General features: G+C 43.1%; 1 protein-coding gene across 3 annotated transcripts; it reads right to left on the bottom strand.

Moving 5' to 3' along the window:
* Nucleotides 1–80: 80 nt before the first annotated feature.
* LOC109883711 (zinc finger protein 711-like) lies at nucleotides 81–23704 on the bottom strand. Of its 3 annotated transcripts, XM_031797152.1 has the most exons (11): nucleotides 23457–23704; nucleotides 22154–22233; nucleotides 21806–21903; nucleotides 20913–21566; nucleotides 17891–18040; nucleotides 16246–16389; nucleotides 15795–15932; nucleotides 11983–12123; nucleotides 6542–6708; nucleotides 3080–3204; nucleotides 81–3049 (listed from the first exon to the last, which is right to left on the bottom strand). In XM_031797152.1, exons 3-11 carry the CDS (start codon nucleotides 21882–21884, stop codon nucleotides 2053–2055), a joined length of 2595 nt encoding a protein of 864 aa, XP_031653012.1. In that variant the 5' UTR covers nucleotides 21885–21903; nucleotides 22154–22233; nucleotides 23457–23704; the 3' UTR covers nucleotides 81–2052. The 3 variants fall into 3 exon arrangements, with proteins under 3 accessions (XP_031653012.1, XP_031653010.1, XP_031653011.1); XM_031797150.1 differs by having other exon boundaries at nucleotides 81–3204; XM_031797151.1 differs by having other exon boundaries at nucleotides 81–3204; nucleotides 21806–21893; nucleotides 23457–23672.
* Nucleotides 23705–24012: the final 308 nt, after the last annotated feature.

The raw sequence follows: 24012 nt of genomic DNA, 5'->3' as shown, positions 1-24012 counted from the left end.
AGACATTCTATTCCCTAGTCGTGCACTACTCACTAGAGCCTTTGAGGCTCTAAATGCCCCCCAAAAAGGACAGCAAGAACTAAAAAGGTAATTGTTTATTTTGGTTGCTCCTCACCAGTAGTTTCTGAAGTCAGACAAAAAAAAAAATACATACATTTTTTTTGAAACACAATTCATTTCATGGCCAGCCTACTATGTGCATACTTTAAGACTCCAACGACAATCTCTCCACCATTGTACTTAAGGTGTGTGTAGCCAACTGACTGTGGGGTTGCTGGACACCAGTGAGCAGAAATCTCAACAGAATGACCAACCAATTACCTAACAGATATGAAAACAGAAGAGTTCATTAGACAGCTCTCTTTTGATAATACATTTGGATGAATACTGGTCGCTACCGTCCCACTCCAGGCCCTGAAATACCCACAACACTCATATTGTCTCATTCAGGGAATATACATTATACACCTTTGCGTACATGTAAAATTAACAAAATAATAGTTAAAGTGCTTTCTACTGACTCAAACACACAATCTCTTTACACGGCATATGTTTGAGACTTAAAATCACTTTACTTTTCAGATGTCTGTTTTAGCAGAGCTCAGTGCATGAGGAGAAACAGAACATAAGACCTGACCATCGGATGGTTGGCTTGTGTGTGACCACATCTGTGTTCTATGTGATGACACATACACAACTTACAGTGGCATTCACAAGGTCATATACACAACTTACAGTGGCATTCACAAGGTCATATACACAACTTACAGTGGCAATCACAAGGTCAAAAAACTGTGGTGACAACAGCTGAAGTTTTTACCAAACATACAGAACCATCTGTCCACCAAACACCAAAACATTAAAGTTGAATTAATAATAAATTGGCACTGTTAAGAAGAAACAAAAACAAAGTTCTGTTTGTTTTTTAAAAAAACGAGTTGGTTTCAATGCTCGTAGATTAAGGTGCTTGTGTAAACATTGTTCCACTCTGACCTCACAGGTGGACCACCCAAACAGGGCCCACAGGCTCATAATGACATGATTGTGATTCAGATTGCCTTTAAAACAAACGGTATTAGGGTATAAACCAGGTTATTGGGAGGATACTTAGACCTGGGTTCAAAAACTATTTGTAATAATTTCAAATACATACCTTCGTTTGGCTTGCCAGGCAAAACAGAACCAACCGATTCGCAAAAGTCCACTCTAGGCAGGTTAAAGGAAATGCTAAACGTATAAGAAATATTAAAAAAATGATTTGAACCCAGGTTTGAAGACAAGTTGTTAGCAGAGCATTGCAGCTCTCCAGTATGCACTAGTTTGATCCAGATACAGTATGCACTAGTTTGATCCAGATACAGTATGCACTAGTTTGATACAGTAGTCTGATCCAGATACAGTATGCACTAGTTTGATCCAGATACAGTGTGCACTAGTTTGATCCAGATCCAGTATGCACTAGTTTGATCCAGATACAGTATGCACTAGTTTGATCCAGATACAGTATGCACTAGTTTGATCCAGATACAGTATGCACTAGTTTGATCCAGATACAGTCTGGTGAGATAGAGAAGAACAGGCCTGAATGATGTTCTCAAATAACCACTTCCTATATTAGAGGACTTCTGTCCATTTCTTTCTTCCAGATATTCAACAGGAATACACACAGACATATTTTGAGACCCTGAAAAAAATAAATGTTCATCATATGGTGAATCGTCTCTCTGCAGATAAATACAGAAAGAGTGACAGGCGCACCACTGACAACATATACACTGGTTTTAAACTTCACCAACTTCCACCACATGCTTAGTTTGATTACGCCTGGGGGAGAGGGAATGGGGAGGGGGGGTCTGGTGAGACCTCTTCCTACTCTATACAACCAGTAGAAAAAGAGAAACAGTCAGAATGTTATCGTCGCTAGCAGTCTAAATGTACCATTCCATCCTTATCAACTGCCTAAACGTGTTCCCCCTTTGTCGTGTGAATCAGGTAGACTAAGGAGTGAGTGTGCCAGTCTGTCTGTCCGGGTAACGTTGTGTCAACATTGTATTAACAACGCTCCATCAGCATATCTTTGTGATGTCTGGCTATGTGCTGGCTCTTCTCCGAGGGCCTTCGGAAGCCTTTACAACAGTAGTCACAGCAGTGGGGGTATTCCTTGGTGTGGATCGAAATCACGTGGCGTTTGAATCCTGAAGCGTCCGGGCTGTTGTACTCGCAGTACTGACACTGGTACACCTTCCTCCCGCTGTGGGTCTTCATGTGTTTCTTCAGCTCCGTGGACTGGCGGAACCCTCGCCGGCAGCGTTTACACTTAAAGGGGAGGTCCTTGGTGTGAACGGACAGGATGTGTCTGCTGAGGGTGAAAGGGTCAGAGGTCGTGAAGTTACAGTGCCTGCACTGGTGCACCTTGCTGCCCTTGTGCGTCTCTGAGTGTTTCTTCAGCTCAGAGGGCCGGTGGAAGCCCTTCTCACACACGTCACACTGGTGAGGGAAGTCTTTGGTGTGAACAGATATAATGTGTCGTTTTAGATCAGAGGAGTTGGTGCTCTTGTGTTCACAGTGGGGACACTGGTGGGTCTTGTGGCCCTGCACCATCTCTGTGTGCCGCTGTAGCTCCCCTACGTCAGCGTAGGCCTGGGGGCAGTGGCCACACTTAAAAGGCAGGTCGGCACCGTGCTTGCTCTTGATGTGAGTCTTTAGGTTGGACTGGTCTGCACAGCGAAAGTCACAGTGCGGGCAGCAGTACGGCTTCTCCCCCGTGTGGGTCCGCATGTGCTTCTTGAGCTCTGACGGGTGACGGAAGCCTTTAGCACACTCCACGCACACGTGGGCGAAGTTCCTGCTGTGAACGGCCAATAGGTGGCGGTTGAGGAGCCCCTGCTCTGCAGTCTCATAGTCACAGTACTTACAGTGGTGCAGTTTGGACTCCTTGTCCCTCAGGATCAGCTTGTTAGATCCTAGCTGGCTGTCTTCGTGGTAACGCCGGGTGTACTCTGTGTACTCTGGGGTGGTCCTGTTGTATTCTGGGTACTCTGGGGTGGTCCTGTTGTATTCTGGGTACTCTGGGGTGGTCCTGTTGTATTCTGGGTAGTCTGGGGTGGTCCTGTTGTATTCTGGGTAGTCTGGGGAAGAGGTTCTGTCTCTGTCACTGCGATGGACCAGTAGCTTGTGGGACTCCAGGTGGTTGTGGAAGTTGACCTTCAAAAACAAAAACAGAATATATTTATAGTGCATTTTACAGACATGTCACAAGAGCAACACACTTAACAGGGAGGAGTTACAACGTTATATTATAAAACGGGTTGTCTGGTTCCTGATTGGTTGATATGCAGGAGTTATGAGACAACAACTCACGCAAAATACCATGATGTATTAATCTCATAATTCCACTGTCCAGCAGACCAGGCAGGAAATTCATCAACTTAATTTCCCTCTGGGAGAAAAAAAAACATCACACGATTTTTTCCCATGCTACTATTTGGTTTGCAACAGTAGGGGGGGGGGGGGGGGGGAAATCTCTCCCCTGCCAATAGGCTAGCTAGCCCAAGAATGAACCCAAAACTAATAATTCACCATGGAAACCATAAGCACTCAGAAATCCATGAATTCTATTGGACATTTATTGAATGATTATTTATTGAAGTGCTTGTCTCTCATCATCATTGACTCTCTGCTAGCTAGCTACATGCCAATGATTTGTTTAGCATTGCAAGGTCAAATGGCATAGCAACATATAATGAATAGAATGATTATGTTTTGACCCTGTCGTCAATGCTAAGAAAATAACTCATGACCAGTACACTTGGGTAAAAACTTCAGAATGCAAAAACAAAATGTACTCGTTAAAATAATATTTTTAATTCTAAAATGTCCGTCATATTTTAATGAATAAACATAGTGGGGCAAAAACGTATTTAGTCAGCCACCAATTGTGCAAGTTCTCCCACTTAAAAAGATGAGGCCTGTAATGTTCATCATAGGTACACTTCAACTATGACAGACAAAATGAGAGAGAAAAAAATCCAGAAAAATCACATTGTAGGATTTTTAATGAATTTATTAGCAAATTATGGTGGAAAATAAGTATTTGGTCACCTACAAACAAGCAAGATTTCTGGCTCTCACAGACCTGTAACTTCTTCTTTAAGAGGCTCCTCTGTCCTCCACTCGTTACCTGTATTAATGGCACCAGTTTGAACTTGTTATCAGTATAAAAGACACCTGTCCACAACCTCAAACAGTCACACTCCAAACTCTACTATGGCCAAGACCAAAGAGCTGTCAAAGGCCACCAGAAACAAAATTGTAGACCTGCACCAGGCTGGGAAGACTGAATATCAATAGGTAAGCAGCTTGGTTTGAAGAAATCAACTGTGGGAGCAAATATTAGGAAATGGAAGACATACAAGACCACTGATAAACTCCCTCGATCTGGGGCTCCACGCAAGATCTCACCCCGTGGGGTCAAAATGATCACAAGAACGATGAGCAAAAATCCCAGAACCACACAGGGGGACCTAGTGAATGACCTGTAGAGAGCTGGGACCAAAGTAACAAAGCCTACCATCAGTAACACACTACGCAGCCAGGGACTCAAATCCTGCAGTGCCAGACGTGTCCCCCTGCTTAAACCAGTACATGTCCAGGCCCGTCTGAAGTTTGCTAGAGAGCATTTGGATGATCCAGAAGAAGATTAGGAGAATGTCATATGGAAACCAAAATATAACTTTGGTAAAAACTCAACTCGTCGTGTTTGGAGGACAAAGAATGCTGAGTTGCATCCAAAGAACACCATCATACCTGCTGTGAAGCACGGGGGTGGAAACATCATGCTTTGGGGCTGTTTTTCTGCAAAGGGACCAGGACGACTGAGCCGTGTAAAGGAAAGAATGAATGGTGCCATGTATCGTGAGATTTTGAGTGAAAACCTCCTTCCATCAGCAAGGGCATTGAAGATGAAACGTGGCTGGGTCTTTCAGCATGACAATGATCCCAAACACACCGCCCGGGCAACGAAGGTGTGGCTTCGTAAGAAGCATTTCAAGGTCCTGGAGTGGCCTAGCCAGTCTCCAGATCTCAACCCCATAGAAAATCTTTGGAGGGAGTTGAAAGTCTGTGTTGCCCAGCAACAGCCCCAAAACATCACTGCTCTAGAGGAGATTGTTGGGGAATAATCAGAATTGGTTGGTAACATAGGTAAGATGTTTTATATTCATCATATGTTTGTAAGTTACTTCTCATCAGAATGTGTTTGTATAATACTGTGGCGGGGTTGCAGTATCTGTTCTCTGTCAGGACTAAGTTGCATGGGCCGCAGAGAGGGGAGAGGTCAAGGTGTCATCATGTGTAAACATATCTTTTGCTCCACTGTGTCTGTGTGCCAGTTACTCCCTACTTTTCCCATCGGGGAGAGGAGGATGGCAGTGTCTGGAATAATTCTATGCTCCCTCTTTTGTTGCCCCTATCTTAACCTATAGCCTCACTCTCCTCTCCGTGAGCTTGTCCAGGATTGGTTGTATTTAGAATTGGTTGTATATAAATGACAATTTGATATATATCATAGGGTGGGGGTAATGTCTTGGTACCATTTTGTACCAAGGACGAGATAAGAGCTTTGTTTAGGAGACCAAACTGAAGGATAATTTATAGCCAACTCTGTCTGGCTAGGGGATACTCCTCTCTAATGTAAAGTCTTTCTTTGTGTAAGTTCCTAAGACCTGTGGTTTGTCATGTCGACTAGGGGGGGTGGATCTTTGCTATAAAGGATCCCATTTGCCATTATGTTGGGACTCTCAACTTTTCATTAGAGATACTGAACTGTTGAAAGTCAAAATGCTATTGCAAAAGCTTAATTATTATTAAAGGTGAAGATTAAGCATAACTCTGACTGGTGTGTGGTTTGCTCTCATGATTTGGTAAATAGAGGAAATATCCACGGCAAGATCTGCATGGAGGAATGGGCCAAAATACCAGCAACTGTGTGAAAACCTTGTGAAGACTTACGGAAAACGTTTGACCTCTGTCATTGCCAACAAAGGGTATATAACAAAGTATTGAGATACACTTTTGTTATTGACCAAATACTTATTTTTCCACCATAATCTGCAAATAAATTCATAAAAAATCCTACAATGTGATTTTCTGGATTTTTTTCTCTCATTTTGTCTGTTATAGTTGAAGTGTACTATGATAAAAATGACAGGCCTCTCATCTTTTTAAGTGGGAGAACTTGCACAATTGGTGGCTGACTAAATACTTTTTTGCCCCACTGTATGTCTGCAAAGATTATACAAAAAGTTATAATGCCCTCGAACCTGGGAATTAGAGGGACAACTCCCTTCAAGGCAGTAATCCTGGCCCTTGGCTTCGCCTTGGGCCTCAGAACAGCCCTTGTCTGATAATTCCCGGGTTCTCAGGCATTATTGCTTAAATAACAGAAAAGAATAGAGTAAATGAAGGGGAGAAGAAAAGAGGAGTGTAATAACAGATAATGTCCAATGACTTGAACATCAGAGATATGAGAGACGACAGAGACCTTCTTGTTGGTGGTGAAGTCACAGTCGGTACATTGGTACTTCTTAAGGTGGTGGTCAGGATGGTTCTTCATGTGGCACTTGAGGAAGCCTTGTGACCTGAACTTCTTACCACAGATGTGACAGGGGTAGACGGTCAGGGGCATGCCGTCTGGACCGATGATCACAGCTGAGAGGAGACAGGGGGGAAATGTATTTAGCCTTTAATTATCCAGGTGAGCCAATTGAGAACGTATGACCACAGCTGACGAGACAGACAAAGAGCAGAGATGCACAACATGGCCAAAAGTATGTGGACACAGCTTCAAATTAGTGGATTAATCTATTTTCAGTCACACCCATTGCTGACAAGTGTATAAATTCAAGCACACAGCCAAGCAATCTCTATAGACAAACATTGGCAGTAGAACAGCCTTATTGAAGAGCTCAGTGACTTTCAACGTGGCACCATCGTAGGATGCCACCTTTCCGACAAGTAATTTAGTCCTGCTAGAGCTGCCCCGGTCAACTGGAAGTGCGGTTATTTTGAAATGGAAACATTTAGGAGCAACAATGGCTCAGTCGCAAATTGGTAGGCCACACAAGCTCACAGAATGGGACCACCGAGTGCTGAAACGCACAAAAATTTGGTCTGTCCTCGGTTGCAACACTTGCTACAGAGTTCCAAAATGTATGTTCCAAGATGGAGTAGCAGTCGGACGTGTGTTTTGTCTCGTCCCGTGTGTATGTCGTTGTGTTCCTAGTTTTTTCATATATTTGAATCTCACTTTTCATCTACAGACAGAATATACTCTTCTATAACCCGCCTCACCCAATGTGGTACGGATCTGCTATTTTTATACTTTAGAACCGGAACCCCCTTCAGAAGCTAGCCAGCTAACTAGCTAGTAGTCAGTTAGCCACTGCTAGCGGCCTTTACTGTTAACTCGGACACCAGACAGCCTCAGCTCGATCAATACCTGCCAGTCTCTACAGCGCAATATCAACCCAGAGCATATCGGACTGCTTTTTCTCTACCCCATCTCCGGATTCCTACTGCAAGCTAAGGAACATTACACCGGATCATCACAGCTAGCTAGCTGCAATCCGAGTGGCTACACCTGGCTAGTGCCTCTGTCCCAAAGCAAGCACCAGTTAGCCTTGAGGTAGCCTCGAGCTAGGCCCATCTCCCGGCTAGCCGTAGAGGTCTACCAGCAAATTTTTGGGCTACAATACCTCTTTTGCCAATTGGCCTGGACCCTTTATTGCCGACAGAGCCCCGCCGATCCATCACGACATGATCGTCCGAGGTGGTTTCAACAGGCTTCTCCATTGCGACGTCGTCGAAGACCCATCTGCTGGCTATGGCCTGCTAGCCTTCTGATTCGCCGAGCCTCCAGCTCGCCTAGCGTAGTAGCGGCTACCGAACGGCTCCCTGACTCCCCTATTGTTGCTCATTGGATCCTATGACCACTCGGCTACACATGCCTCTCCCCAATGTCAATATGCCTTGTCTACTGGTGTTTATGTTAGTTATTATTGTTTTATTTCACTATAGAGCCACCAGCCCTGCCCTAAATGCCTAGTTATTTTGTCGCACCCTCCATACATGCGGAGACCTCAACTGGCTTAACTGGTGCCACCAGAGACGCAACCGCTCTCATCGTCACTCAATGCCTAGGTTTACCTCCACTGTACTCACATCCTACCATACCCTTGTCTGTACATCATGCCCTGAATTTATTCTACCACGCCCAGAAATCTGCTTCTTTTATGATCTGTCCACAACGCACTAGACGACCAGATCTTATAGCCTTTAGCCATACCCTTATCCTATTCCTCTGGTGATGTAGAGGTTAACCCAACCCTGTAGCCCCCAGCTCCACCCAAGGCGCTCTCATTTGTTGACTTCTGTAACTGTAAAAGCCTTAGTTTCATGCATACTGCAGAGATAGCCTGCAGAGTTCTGTCTTACTATCCAGGTCAGTGCCCAAACAATTCGAGCTTCTACTTTTAAAAATCCACCTTTCCAGAAATAAGTCTCTCACCGTCACCTCTTGTTATAGACACCCCTCAGTTGTGCCGTGGACACCATATGTGAATTGATTTCCCCCCCCCCCCCCCCCCCCCCCATCTATCTTCAGAGTTCGTACTGTTAGGTGACCTAAACTGGGATATGCTTAACACCCCGGCCATACTACAATCTAAGCTAGGTGCCCTCAATCTCACACAAATTATCAAAGAACCTATCAGGTACAACCCTAAATCCATAACCATGGGCACCGTCATAGATATCATCCTGACCAACTTGCCCTCCAAATACACCTCTGTTGTCTTCAACCAGGATCTCAGCGATAATTGCCTCATTGCCTGCATCCATAATGGGTCCGCAGTCAAACGACCACCCCTCATCACTGTCAAACAATCCCTAAAACACTTCAGAGAGCAGGCATTTCTAATTGGCCCATGTGTCCTGGAAGGATATTGACCTCATCCCGTCAGTAGAGGATGCCGGGTTGCTCTTTAAAAGTGCAGAATGTAGAACTAAGAACAGATATAGCCCTTGGTTCACCCCAGACTTGACTGCTCTTGACCAGCACAAAAACATCCTGTGGCGTACTGCATTAGCATCGAATAGCATCCGCGATATGCAACTTTTCAGGAAAGTCAGGAACTAATATACACAGTCAGTCAGGAAAGCTAAGGCTTTCAAACAGAAATTTGCATCCTGTAGCACTAATTCCAAAAGGTTTTGGGACATTGTAAAGTCCATGGAGAATAAGAGAACCTCCTCCCAGCTGCCCACTGCACTGAGGCTAGGAAACACTCACCACTGATAAATCCACGATAATCGATCATTTCAATAATCAATTCTCGGGACGACTCTTTTCTCTGTATATATCAATGTCGCTCTTGCTGCTGATGATTCCCTGATCCACCTCTACGCAGACGACACCATTCTGTATACATCTGTCCCTTCTCTGTAGACTGTGTTAACTAACCTCCAAACAAGCTTCAATGCCATACAACACTCCTTCCGTGGCCTCCAACTGCTCTTCAACGCTAGTAAAACTAAATGCATGCTCTTCAACCGATTGCTGCCCGCACCCGCCCGCCCATCCAGCATCACTACTCTGGATGGTTTTGACTTAGAATATGTGGACAACTACAAATACCTAGGTGTCTGGTTAGACTGTAAACTCTCCTTCCAGACTCACATTAAGCATCTCCAATCCAAAATTAAATCTAGAATCAGCTTCCTATTTCGCAACAAAGCCTCTTTCACTCATGCTGCCAAACATACCCTCATAAAAATTACTATCCTACAGATCCTTGACTTCGGCGATGTCATTTACAAAATAGCCTCCAACACTCTACTCAACAAATCTGATGCAGTCTATCACAGTGCCATCCATTTTGTCACCAAAGCCCCATTTACTACCCACTACTGCGACCTGTATGCTCTCGTTGGTTGGCCCTCGCAACATATTCGTCACCAAGCCCCATATACTACCCACTACTGCGACCTGTATGCTGACGTTGGTTGGCCCTCGCAACATATTCGTCACCAAGCCCCATATACTACCCACCACTGCGACCTGTATGCTGACGTTGGCTGACCCTCGCAACATATTCGTCACCAAGCCCCATATACTACCCACTACTGCGACCTGTATGCTCTCGTTGGTTGGCCCTCGCAACATATTCGTCACCAAGCCCCATATACTACCCACCACTGCGACCTCTATGCTGACGTTGGCTGACCCTCGCAACATATTCGTCGCAAAGCCCACTGCCTCCAGGTCATCTATAAGTCTTCGCTAGGTAAAGCCCCGCCTTATCTCAGCTCACTGGTCACCATAGCAACACCAACTCGTAGCACAAGCGCCAGCAGGTATATTGCACTGGTCACCCCCAAAGCCAACACCTCATTTGGCCACCTTTCCTTCCAGGTCTCTGCTGCTAATGACTGGAAAGAAATGCAATTAAAAAAAATATTGAAAATTATTTATTTAAAAAAATAAATTAATAATAATTGAATAATTAAAAATAATTGCCGAAGCTGGAGACTTACTCTCCATCTTTAAGCATCAGCTGTCAGAGCAGCTTACCAATGTACCTGTACACAGCCCATCTGTAAATAGCACACCAAACTACCTCATTACCATATTGTTATATATAATTTTTGGGCACCCCAGTATCTCTACTTGCACATCTATCACTCCAGTGTTTGTTAAATTGTAAGTATTTCGCTTCTATTCCCCATTTACTGCCTTACCTTCCTAATCTTACTACATTTGCACACACTGTACATAGAAAACAAGTATTGTGTTATTGACTGTACGTTTGTTTATCCCATGTGTAACTGTTGTTTTTGTCGCACTGCTTTGCTTTATCTTGGTCAGGTCGCAGTTGTAAATGAGAACTTGTTCTCAACTGGACTACCCGGTTAACTAAAAGGTGAAATAAAATAATAAAACTGCCTCTGGAAGCAACGTCAGCACAAGAACTGTTCGTTGGGAGCTTCATGAGTTGGGTTTCCATGTCCGAGCAGCCACACACATGCCTAAGATCACCATACGCAATGCCAAGCGTCGGAGCGGTGTAAAGCTCGCCGCCATTGGACTCTGGAGCAGTGGAAACACCTTCTCTGGAGCAGTGGAAACACCTTCTCTGGAGGGATGAATCACGCTTCATCATCTGGCAGTCCAACAAACTAATATGGTGGATGCCAGGAGAACGCTACCTACCCGAGAACGCTACCATTGCCGTGCACAAAGCGTGGTCCATACAGAAATGGTTTGTCGAGATCAGTGTGGAAAAACTTGACTGGCCTGCACAGAGCCCTGACCTTAACCCCATCTAACACCTTTGGGATGAATTGGAACGTCGACTTAGAGCCAGGCCTAATCGCCTGATCTCACCAATGCTCGTGGTTGAATGAAAGCAAGTCCCCACAGCAATGTTCCAACATCTAGGGGAAATCCTTCCCAGAAGAGTGGAGACCTGTATCGCATACAGGTCGCACCATATTAATGCTCATGATTTTAGAATGAGATGTTTGTCTAGCAGGTGTCCACATACTTTTTTACCATGTAGTGTATATTACTGAGGAGCAGATCAAAACTCACAAGGTCTAAGAGCAGAATAAATAAAAAGGAAGCAACAGGGAATCTGCACCATGTTTTCAACCCTCTGATCATTTGATATATTAAGGAGATATAACTAGTTGTATGTTCTTTGAGCTCATGTCAGACGAACGGATAATGTAATGTCTGTCTGTACCGGTCTGGAACTGCCGTGATAATGTAATGTCTGTCTGTACGGGTCTAGCACTGCCGTGATAATGTAATGTCTGTCTGTACGGGTCTACCACTGCCGTAATAATGTAATGTCTGGCACTGCCGTGATAATGTAATGTCTGTACCGGTCTGGCACTGCCGTGATAATGTAATGTCTGTACCGGTCTGGCACTGCCGTGTCTCGCCATTCCTCTTCTTCTTCTTGATCTTCTGTTTGAGGGCTCTGTTGGTGCCCTGACCGTCTCTGATCTGAAGGTATGGCCTGGTCCCTCCATTCCTCACCGTGTCCACACTGTTGTTATCTACATTTAAAACAGCAGGAGAAACAGACTTATCTACATATAAAACACATTAAGCCCCACCCTCTTCAACATGTATATAACAGGGCACTAGAACAGTCTGCAACATGCAGCCTCAACCTACTAGAATCTGAAGTTAAATGTCTACCGTTTGCTGATGATCTGGTGCTTCTGTCCCCAACCAAGGAGGGCCTACAGCAGCACCTAGATCTTCTGCACAGATTCTGTTGGACCTGGGCCCTGCCATACCTGGGCCGTGACAGACCTGGGCCGTGACAGTGAATCTCAGTAAGACAAAAATAATGGTGTTCCAAAAAAAGTCCAGTTGCCAGGACCACAAATACAAATTCCATCTAGACACCGTTGATCTAGACCACACAAACAACTATACATACCTCGGCCTAAACATCAGCACCACAGGTAACTTCCACAAAGCTGTGAACGATCTGAGAGACAAGAAGGGCCTTCTATGCCATCAAAAGGAACATAAAATTCAACATACCATCTAGCCCCCCCAAAAATATGTCAAATCAGTTATAGAACCTATTGCCCTTTATGGTTGTGAAATCTGGGGTCCGCTCACCATCCAAGAATTCACAAAACGAGAGAACCACCAAATTAAGACTCTGCATGCAGAATTTTGGAAAAATATCCTGTGGGTACAACGTAAAACACCAAATAATGCATGCAGAGCAGAATTAGGACGATACCTGCTCATTATCAAAATGAACAAAAGAGCAGTTACATTCTACAACCACCTAAAAGGAAGGGTACTCCCAAACCTTCCATTACAAAGCCATCACCTACAGAGAGATGAACCTGGAGAAAAGTCCCCTAAGCAAGCTGGTCCTGGGGCTCTGTTCACAAACACAAACACACCCCACAGAGCCCTAGGACAGCAACACAATTAGACCCAACCAAATCATGAGAAAACAAAAATAATTACTTGACACATTGGAAAGAATTTACAAAAAAAATGAGCAAACTAGAATGCTATTTGGCCCTAAACAGAGAGTACACAGTGGTAGAATACCTGACCACTGTGACTGAAACAAACTTAAAAGAAATCTTTGACTATGTACAGACTCAGTGAGCATAGCCTTGCTATTGAGAAAGGCCACCGTAGGCAGACATGGCTCTCAAGAGAAGACGGGCTATGTGCTCACTGCCCACAAAATGAGGTGGAAACTGAGCTGCACGTCCTAACCTCCTGCACCACCATATTAGAGACACATATTTCCTTCAGATAACAGACCTATAAAGAATTTGAAAACAAACCCAATTTGATCAACTCCCATATCTACTGGGTGAAATACCACCGTGTGCCATCACAAAGGCAACCCATATATTTTCCCTTTTGTACTTTAACAATTTGCACATCGTTACAAAACTGTACATAGCCATAATGACATCTAAAACGACCCATATCATTATTGTTTATTTCACTTTAGTTTATTTTCTATTTCACTTGATTCGGCAACATTAACATATGTTCCCTATGCCAATAAAGCGGGTCTAGCACTGGGGCGGCAGGGTAGCCTAGTGATTAGAGCGTTGGACTAGTAACCGGAAGGTTATAAGTTCAAATCCCCGAGCTGACAAGCTTGTCGTTCTGCCCCTGAACAGGCAGTTAACCCACTGTTCCTAGGCCGCCATTGAAAATAAGAATTTGTTCTTAACTGACTTGCCTGGTTAAATAAAAGGTAAAAAACATTTTAAAAGCCCTTTAAATGGAATTACACAGCAGGGGAGGAGAAAGACTTATGAACAAAAACAAAACATGAAACAATTTAAGATTTTACCGAGTTACAGTTCATAAGGAAATCTGTTAATTAATTAGGCCCTAATCTATGGATCACATGACTGGGAATACAGATATGCATATGTTGTCACAGATACCTTAAAACAAAAAGGTAGGGCCTTGGATCACAAAACCAGTCAGTATCTGGTGTGACCACCACCTGCCTCATGCAGCGTGATACATATCCTTCACATAGAGTTGATCAGGCTGTCGATTGTGGCCTGTGGAATGTTGTCCCACTCCTCTTCAATGGCTGTATGAAGTTGCTGGATACTGGGAATACGCAGTCAATTGCACTCTTCCTCAAAACTTGAGACATCTGTGGAATTGTGTTGTGTGACAAAACTGCACATTTTAGAGTGGCATTTTATTGTCCCCAGCACAAGGTGCACCTGTGTAATGATCATGCTGTTCAATCAGCTTCTTGATATGCCACACCTGTCAGGTAGATGGATTATCTTGGCAAAGGAGAAATGCTCACTAACAGGGACGTAAAAAATGTGCTCACAACATTTGAGAGACATAAGCTATTTGTCCGTATGGCACATCTCTGGGGTCTTTAATTTCAGCTCATGAAACATGAGACCAACACTTTACGTGTTGCGTTTATATTTTTGTTCAGTATACATATAAACAGCAGGGGAGGAGAAATAAGGGTTTAGCAAATACTAAAACAAGCACTACTGCTGAAAGGTCTGTGTGTGAGCGTGTACACGATTTACTATACCTGTGAGTACCATAAGTCTTCACAAGAATAGTAAACCAACTAAATTCAGCTGTTGGTCAACTGTTGGCCCCCAAAAAGGTTTCAACATCCACCGTGAAACGAGAGATGAGAACCTCTGTGAATACCGGCCAAACTCGTATTTAGAAGTTATTCTCCTGTAACAAAATGTTTTCCCATTTCATTTTTTTTTTTTTTAACTACTCTTACCCTCAGCCTACTATAACGAAGGCTGGTTCAACAGCAATTTGGCTGATTCAACAGATTTGATGATAACAATAAATCCATGTAAAATGTAATGCTGTTGAAAAACAGATTAATTTTATTAAAAACCAAACAAAAACAAGCAAATTTATTAGAAAAAAATCTGTGTCCTGGTTTAATGGTGAGAACGTCTGTGGCGCTCATGCAATGCACTTCTGGAAAAGTGTGACTGCGATTTGTAAGACGGTTCCAATATGTATAAAAAACATATTTGGAAGCAGTATAACAGGAGAGGGGACATTCTCCCTTTCTCTTTACATTGGATCTTTGTCCAGCTTGGATGGGCGTAAAATCAGAGCCTGCGTTGTTTAAAAATGATATGCCCACAGGAAGCAATTATGGTGCCTGTAAGTGTATTAAGACATTTAGCTTGTATTACAATTATTCACTCATTTTAAGCCTAAAATAATAATGAATTTAATCATGCTTATTGGCAACGTTTGGTTTGTCCATGCTCAGTCCTAATGCAATTCACTGTAGGCCTCGCCCCTATTTCAGTGCTGACAGGTTCGAGCAAACATATTCAGCAAAGGTCTATATTTTGTTATTTTGTTTCTGTAAGCTGTTCTAACAAACTATAAAACAAACTAACATTGGAATTGATTCCAAGGAAATACATAAAATATAGTAAATACACAACCACATATTTAGCCATGGAGCATGTTACGATTGGCAAGTGAGGGGCCAAGCCTCGACAAAAGCCACAATTTGTTAATTCATCAAACCTATAGCGCTACCTCCGGGGGCTACCTCCGGAGGCTTGGACTTAACATTGCGTTCGGTTTGTTAAAATAGAGCCCATAGTTGTCTGTGTTATATCCAGATGAAGGAATACTGTTATTAATGAATATAAAACCAGTTGATCACACAAATCTTATTTCTTACCGTAGGCAGCAGCCCAGGAGACAGGGACTAACATCTTGCTGTTTGGAGAGTCATCTAGCTGGTTCTCCTGGACTGCAGAGGTCTCCTCCTCTCCAACAATCACCTCCATGTACACCTGCTCTGCCATGTCTGACACATCTGTAAACACACAGACAGATTCAGTAACAACCCTTACCCTCCTCCTCAACCAACTACACCTGCTCAGCCAAGTCGGCCAGGTCTGGAAAACAGAACGACACAGACACATGTACAGAACATGCACAAACACTGTTGATTTGCACAACGCCATCTTCAAAATCTTTCTGAACGGCACCTGTGAAAGCTATTTGTTGAAAAATAAAAAAGAATGAACCTAACCAGGTGTGTTTGATCACATGACTGGACAGGTAAAATGAAGGGTTCCACTAACAAGCCACAGATGGAGTTATTTTTTTAAAGAGTGTTTACTCACTGATATCTTCCTCTGACTGGGCGTGGTCCTTCACAGCCATGTAGACCATCCTCTCCCCCCGGCCATGTCTGCCTCCTCCCCCAGACTCCGACCCAGCATGGTGGCCGTTATGGCAGTCACTTTCAGACACCACCTCGGTCCCACCTACAGACAGAGACAGTAACCACACTTCAATAGACAGTTTAATGCTAGTAGAGTTTCACAGTGTTCAATAGACAGTTTAATGCTAGTAGAGTTTCAGTGTTCAATAGACAGTTTAATGCTAGTAGTTTCAGTGTTCAACAGACAGTTTAATGCTAGTAGTTTCAGTGTTCAACAGACAGTTTAATGCTAGTAGTTTCACAGTGTTCAACAGACAGTTTAATGCTAGTCAAGTTTCAGTGTTTAATGGTCATATGTACAGGGTTGCATGTGTGATTGCAGGGTACATTAAAAACCTTAGGCTTCGAGCCCCAACATGCAGGACGTGAAATGTAATAAAACCAATAGAAATAGTACTAGAACTGTTTTGAATAAATAATGTTATACCATATATATATATATATATATATATATATATATAAAAACATTGCGACAGCTGTGATAGAAACAGGAAGTTTTGGTACAATTTTATAGATGCTGACAGATTATTAGTTAATTATTCGACATGGTGGGATCGTTGTATGATGGTAAAATTAATTATGCGAGAAAACGCCTTTATGCGCAAATATTAATATACAATAACCATATTGAAGTATACTTGGGAGTCACGCGAGGATATGTTGTGTGGTCCTCCCAATACAACTGGGGAAACCGTGCAGTTTATTAGGCTACAGATTAAATAAGTTGCGATGAACTTCACAGGGTGCTGAAAGTGCACTGTGACATTGATGCTCCTTTCAATAAAATATCGAGGGTCTTATTCTGGTGAGATGATGACGTTTGACTGCTGTTTAACAAATAAACTACATCTGGTTCTTCTCCATAATAATGTCATTATGTAGACTAGCCTCCCCTCACTGTATCCGAGAGCTGTTGTACCCAGACCAGAGGAGACACATGCCATTTAAAATGCAACAGTTTGTGACAAAACTATCAGTTGAGTTGAAAATGATGCAAACACATTGAACTTTTCATTTTTATTCCGTACATGAAAAAGTACATTTTGTGGGGCACTACGTCATCACGCACTGATTTTATATACAAAAAGTCATTTTTGGGAAATAGCACTGGTGTGATAAAGCACATATTTTCTTATGCAGATTTTTGAATATTTGCATAAAAATCTGTCGCCAATTGGAAGGACACCTAGCTAGTCACACCCTAGCACACTTATGATCTCTCTACTCCTCCAGGGAACACTTACCATCTAAACTATCATTTCCATGTATGTAGCTGATACTTCACGTTAGAAGATAATAGTTTGATGCCATTCAGAATATGAACATTATGCTCTGAAATAACCAAGGTCAAATCATGACGTCGGTAATTTTCAGGTCGGAAAGTTGGAGCTCTAGAAAGATGCCAGAGTTTCCGAGTTGGATGACCATTCAAACCGATTATTCCCTAGTCGGAGCTCATTTTTTTCCTGCGTTCCCAGTGGTCTTGAACGCACTGAAGTCGGAGAGTTCCCAGTTGTTTTGAACGAGATAGAAGTATCACTCACCTATCTCCACATCATCATCAGCCTCGGCTTTGAAGATGTAGACCTTGATGACCTCGGACCCCTCCTTGTTGGAGTCTTCATCATGCATCACCTCAGTAGTGATCTCTAGAGGAGTGTCTCCTCTGTCCAGCTTCTCACCAACGTCATCCACTGGATGGATGGACGGACACACACACACACACTAAGATTACAGTAGTGATCTCTAGAGGAGTGTCTCCTCTGTCCAGCTTCTCACCAACGTCATCCACTAGATGGACGGACACACACACACACACTAAGATTACAGTAGTGATCTCTAGAGGAGTGTCTCCACTGTCCAGCTTCTCACCAACATCATCCACTGGATGGACGGACACACACACTTAGATTACAGTAGTGATCTCTAGAGGAGTGCCTCCTCTCTTCTCAACAACGTCATCCACTGGATGGACACAAACAACACATGACAGTAAGCTTTTCCACAGCAGCAGGGTAGGACAATACCAAGGACTTGGAAGGCAAAAATGATCAGAAGAGTTCATGAAATATGCTCTCAAAACAGACTTCAGAAACGGTCTACAAACAATCCTTCAGATATATTCTAGCCTATATATTTGCAGTGGTTGTAAATATTGATTCAAATTAGGGCTGTCCCCAATTAGGCTGTTGGTCGACCGAGATGGTTTTAGGTCGAGCAGTAACACATACATATACACACACAGTACCATACAAAAGTTTGGATACCCCTACTCACCCCTATTTTTCACTATTTTCTACATTGAATAATAGTGACGACATCAAAACTATGAAATAACACATGGAATCATGTAGTAACCAAAAAAGGTGTTAAACAAATCAAAATATTTTATATATGATACTTCAAAGTAGCCACCCTTCGCCTTGATGACATCTTTGCACACTTGGCATTCTCTCAACCAGCTTCATGAGGTAGTCACCTGGAATGCTTTTCCAACAGTCTTGAAGGAGTTCCCACATATGCTGAACACTTGTTGGATGCTTTTCCTTCACTCTGCGGTCCAACTCATCCTAGACTCTAGACTGAAAGACAATTTATGCTTGATTCTAAAAATGTGGTCGGAGGCTCATTATCGAAGGTGTTTGGCAATTGCGTAGCCTCCAAAGGCCAAATCGAGCTCTGTACCACATAGTCAATGAGCCCCCTAAATGTTGTAACAATGAAGAAGGGCTCTGAATAGCTCCGCATTGACATGATTGGTTGACGGTAGGGGGGAAACGGTACACGCTGTATAAATACAAACAAATTTCCATGACAACAGCGCTGCACTGCTCCGCGAAGTATGAATGCCCTGACTTCTGCTGAGGCCAAATCACGGATAAATGCCTACTTCGGCATTCGTCTCTCTACCGCCAATTTGTGCACATTCATTGTCTCATAACTTCATCGTGTGAATTGGTTGCGTTTGATTGTTAGTGTCTATCAATTCCCCTTTTCATATATCACCACTAGTACATTTACCCATCATTCCTAATCTACAACATGTTACTTTGGTTACGGTCATTTTTTTTATCCATTCAATATTTTTCCTGTCTTCCTGTTGTCAGTGTCATAGTGGACATGTTGTTTGCAGAGTGCACAACCTATACCTGGTACACTCGTGAGAAACAACTTTTGGTTTATTTTATTTTATTTACGAGTTCTGTCAAATTAGTCATTGTCTTTTGTTTGGAGCACCCCTGTCAAATGTTAAGTAAGGACACACACACATGGAAGTAGGCCCATAGGCTACCTGTCATGCACGCAAATGTAGACATAAAATGTGCCCATTTGGGGATCTGATAGTATTTCTGATTGGCTTAACACACCACCTGTGGAGCTTCTCAAAGTAATGTTTTCTTTACCTCAAACAGCAAGCAAACAAATTCTGTTTTTACATCCATTGAGAATGACAATAGTTCCTCAATGTATTTGAAAAGATCTTTCCAGCTCTCTCCCTTTTGATAACCACTCAGCCTGAAAAGGGGAAAATGCGATTCTCTGATCCAGTGAAAATATCATAAAATATGCTTCTTATCAATGCTCGACTTGAACTGTAATAGGTTCCGGTAGTCATTTTGGGTGCTGGTACTGTTTACATTTAGGTGCAGGAGCTCCACAATACTTTTAAACTAATTTTCTATAAGAGGAACAGGAGCTCAAGAGGTAGAACATTTGAGGTACCTGTTTTCAGCTCCGGTGAGCTCCTGCCCAAGTCAAGCACGGGTTCTTATCCCTTGTGTCTGTCCTGAGCTCACTGGCGGAAACTGAGGGCCCAGAATAATGTTATACAAATGTTGTAAGTTCGATAGTGCTAGCTTGAGGCTGAACACAAGTTAATAGTTGATACAATGTTTCAAGTTTGTTGCAGACAGGCCATGTGTAGCCAATGTGATTCATAGGATTTTTTAAAGATGTTTTTAAATCAGGATATTTTCTACCTGCAGGCTGCAATGTTTTGATTTGTTTTTACATAGTTGGCAATGGAAGTAACGTTTTAGGTATGTATCATGTTCATTTAGATTGATATAATTTTTATCAACCACATGACAATGATTGAGATATGAAGACATTATTTTAAATTCAATTAAACTTTCACGAAAATGTGAATATGAAAACCATAACTGTCACGTAGATCTGTTGAAATGGTAAGATAAATTGGTATTCCACATGAGAAAGTTTGCCGACTCTTCGTGTAGCCTATTACCGGAAACTTCAGGAGAGTAATGGCAGAAAGCCAGCAGGAGCGGGAGGAGGATAGTTGGGACAGTTTTTTTCTTCTTCTGGTTATCTAGATCTTTGGCACCCTCTTAAGGCATCAAACCATAAACTTTAAGCATCAGACAAGCTCAAAGCACATATATAATTTTATTAAAACACATAGGGTGTGTCTATATGGGAAAAAACATGTGTAAAAATTTTTAACAATCCATTGGTCGAAAGAAGGGACAGCCCTAATATTACTGATTATAGCAAATAATTCAATGAAATCAAGGCTCAGTCTGTTTCTAGGTGTAGTTGACTCACAGGAGATCATGAGGTAGTCCTCCTCATCAGTCTGCAGAGAGACAGCCTCCACGTCCACCGGCAGCTCCTCGTGGGCCTGGATCACTGTCTCCTCCTCCCCCACCAACACCTCCTGGTCCAAGCCCTCCAACCCGTCCTCCTCCTCCTCCTCCTGGTGCTCCACAAAAAGCTGGTCTGGCATGTGGTGGTGGTGATGGTGGACTGAGCCCTGGATGAGGTCTGATGTTAGAACATGGTGATGGTGAGAGTCTATAGCCTCCTCGATGGCCACTTCGGAACCCAGCAAGTGTTCGTGTCCGATGTCAGGGCCTTCAATCACCTCAGTCTCTAGATATTCCTCTAGGACCTCTACCTCTGCTTCAAGGCCCTCGACTTCCACCTCCGCCTCCAGGGCCTCGACCTCCAGGCCTTCAACCACCTCCGTCTCGAGGCCCTCAACCATCTGTGTCTCTAGCTCCACCACCTCCGCTCCAAAGCCTTCAACTTCCGTCTCGAGGCCTTCCACCTCCACCTCCGTCTCGAGGCCCTGCACCTCCAGGCCGTGCTCCAACAGGATGCCTTCGTCTGTCATGACGTCAGACAGGAGCATGCCCTCAGGCACAGACACCAAAATGTGATCCCCGTCGATGTGGGCCAGGCCCCTCATTCCTGCCACTGCACAGGGAAACAGTAAGAGGGGGAAGATTATTACAGGAATGTTTTTCCACTGCAGCCCTGGTTTGGCCTGAGGCATTTCCAGGCTTTCCTCTTTGTGGAAAAGCACCAAAAAAGGTACAGCTACACAAGACTTTGCTGTAGTGTGTTCAGCATCTAACTTTGCATGAGGCATTGGGCTATCAAGTGAAGGCTAATTAACCCAAAGTATACATTATCACAAGGCTATATTGACCTACCAAAGTCTTGCATGATCATGGTGTGAGGCATCTTTAACTCCTGTGTGTGTAGCTCCAGGATCCCTCCACCGTGGTCCATCTCTTTGATCTTAAAAAAGCTTAAATAAAATTATTCATGTTAGGCCTACACATCCTTTCAAGAGGTTCAATACTCGTTACACACTATGTGAATTCAGGAATGTCAGATGATTAGGGACAGTATCCACAAAGTATATCAGAGTAGGAGTGCTGAACTGGGATCAGTTTGGCTTTTAGATCATAATGAATAATATTATATGGACAGATCTTAGAGCAGCACTCCTACTCAGAGAAAGGCCCTGGATATTAATTACTGTCAGTGTGTATTACCTTCACATTTGATGACAATGCACTCTAAAATAAGAACAGTGTGTTGCTGGTGTGTCTTCCTTCCATTGGGAGAGAGAACCCTGCAAAGAATGGACAACAAACAGATAGATGTCACTGAAAACATTGATCTTTCATCCAGGGAACACAAGAGGAAGTGTGGAAAAAACTGACGACATCACATATCCAGTAGATATCCTCTGCGTATGCTATTTTATGATAAGGATGCTGAAACTGCAGTATTCTAGCTACTGGCATTGCTGTGTCTGCCTTGACAAAATTCATGTCTGGAAAAATATGACCACATAGTTAATTGGTGCTACTGTGGAAACTGTTGATTGGTTAACACTTGTTGATACCATTTGAGTCAGTCCTAGCTCATATGGAATATGACTGAATAATGAGATATTCGGTCATATTTATATTATGCGACGGTCGAAAGAAACCTAGAACGGATAAATAACGGTTGTTTTTCCTGCTTCTCAAATGCAATGATTTGAGTTGTCCCACACACGCCCACCATTCATTGCCCAATTTCATGGCTGCCTGGATTATGCAACTGTAGGGCATGCTAGCGAGTACTCGCTATTTAAAACAAAAAGAATGAACAGAACCAACTAGTTAGTATTACTAATTCCACCTGATTACCAAAATGTTCGTGTTAACACTTGCAAACATCCACATTCATTGGGTGGCGGTGGCGTAGAGGGCTATCTGTAGCGGGCTAGCCCGCAAGCTAATAACGAACTAAGCAAGCTTGTTCGGAGTTGTGCAGACGTTTTGCGGCAGATGTCGACATCTGGGGGGAAATTCCACAAACGCAACGTTGAGCAATACTGCAAAGAAAGGGATGTATAATAACAATAATAAGTCATTGAAAAGGGTGTATAGTGCTTGGTGGCTGTTACTTACGGTATATTTATATATAAACCGTTGCGCCCACAATAACCGTAGCTAGTTAGCCTCGATTCCGCCATTTTGGTTAGCTAGTTTGATAGCGTGTTTTAAAACTCCATAAAACCTCCATACATCAACGATTGGTGCTAAATGAACACCATGACACGCGATCGATACCACAAAATAAATACAATCGTCCTGTACATTCACAACATTGCTAGTAGCTAAACATTTATCGATGCATTTGTAATTGCGAAGGGACATTAGCTAGCTAGCCTAGCATGTTAGCTAGAGCATGCGGCATTATCAACCATGTTGTTTTTCGACGGGCTGTAGAAGGCCCGTAACGGCCGACTGGGCCCTAGTCATATATTTGATATGCATTTTCAATCGTTTCGAAATATTTTACCTTATAATGGACTCCTTCAAATTGATCGTCGATATGTTTCCTTTCTCGGTTGTGTCTGTTATTGTTTGGGTTTATTTTTCGACACTAAGATAAATGCGGCCTGTACATTTGGATCCCCGGGCACTCTTTCCGAGGCCTGGGCCAATCACGTTGCTCGCTCGCAACGGAGGGCGGGAGGGCCAGACAATGCGTGGCCTCGTTTAGCGCCGATCCCTGTCTGTTTGCGTCACGCAGGCGAGAGCTTTGAGTACACATCGATATTGTCAAATTGACACAAAGATAATTTACTTACCTACTGATCAGAATTGTTACAGCAGTTGATGAAATAAGAATATACACGTGTGTTAGTTAATGTGTTTGATTATCGGGCAGGGTTCAACATTGGAGGACAGTTGTGCATTGAAGTTACTATTAATCATGTGCATACACTCATTCATGTTCCCTAATAAAGTTGTCCCCTACTATGACAGCTACACATGTTGGAATAGACACATTGCCTTGTTCAATAGGATATAACAGTTGGATTATTCATAGGTTATCACAATATATAGATATT

The sequence above is a fragment of the Oncorhynchus kisutch genome, linkage group LG19 (assembly GCF_002021735.2).
Source record: "Oncorhynchus kisutch isolate 150728-3 linkage group LG19, Okis_V2, whole genome shotgun sequence".
Taxonomy (NCBI): domain Eukaryota; kingdom Metazoa; phylum Chordata; class Actinopteri; order Salmoniformes; family Salmonidae; genus Oncorhynchus; species Oncorhynchus kisutch.
Note: the sequence above shows the minus strand (reverse complement) of the source record. Positions and strands in the feature narration are given on the sequence as shown.

Excerpts from the sequence above, each read along its gene's own strand:
- LOC109883711 (XM_031797150.1), bottom strand. The coding sequence starts at position 21,884 with ATGGACCACGGTGGAGGGATCCTGGAGCTACACACACAGGAGTTAAAG. Across the intron at positions 15,933-16,245 it reads CCAGTCAGAGGAAGATATCA|ATGTGTCAGACATGGCAGAG; the intron begins GTGAGTAAACAC and ends GTGTGTTTACAG. Across the intron at positions 6,709-11,982 it reads GACACGGCAGTGCCAGACCG|CTGTGATCATCGGTCCAGAC; the intron begins GTACAGACATTA and ends GTCTCCTCTCAG.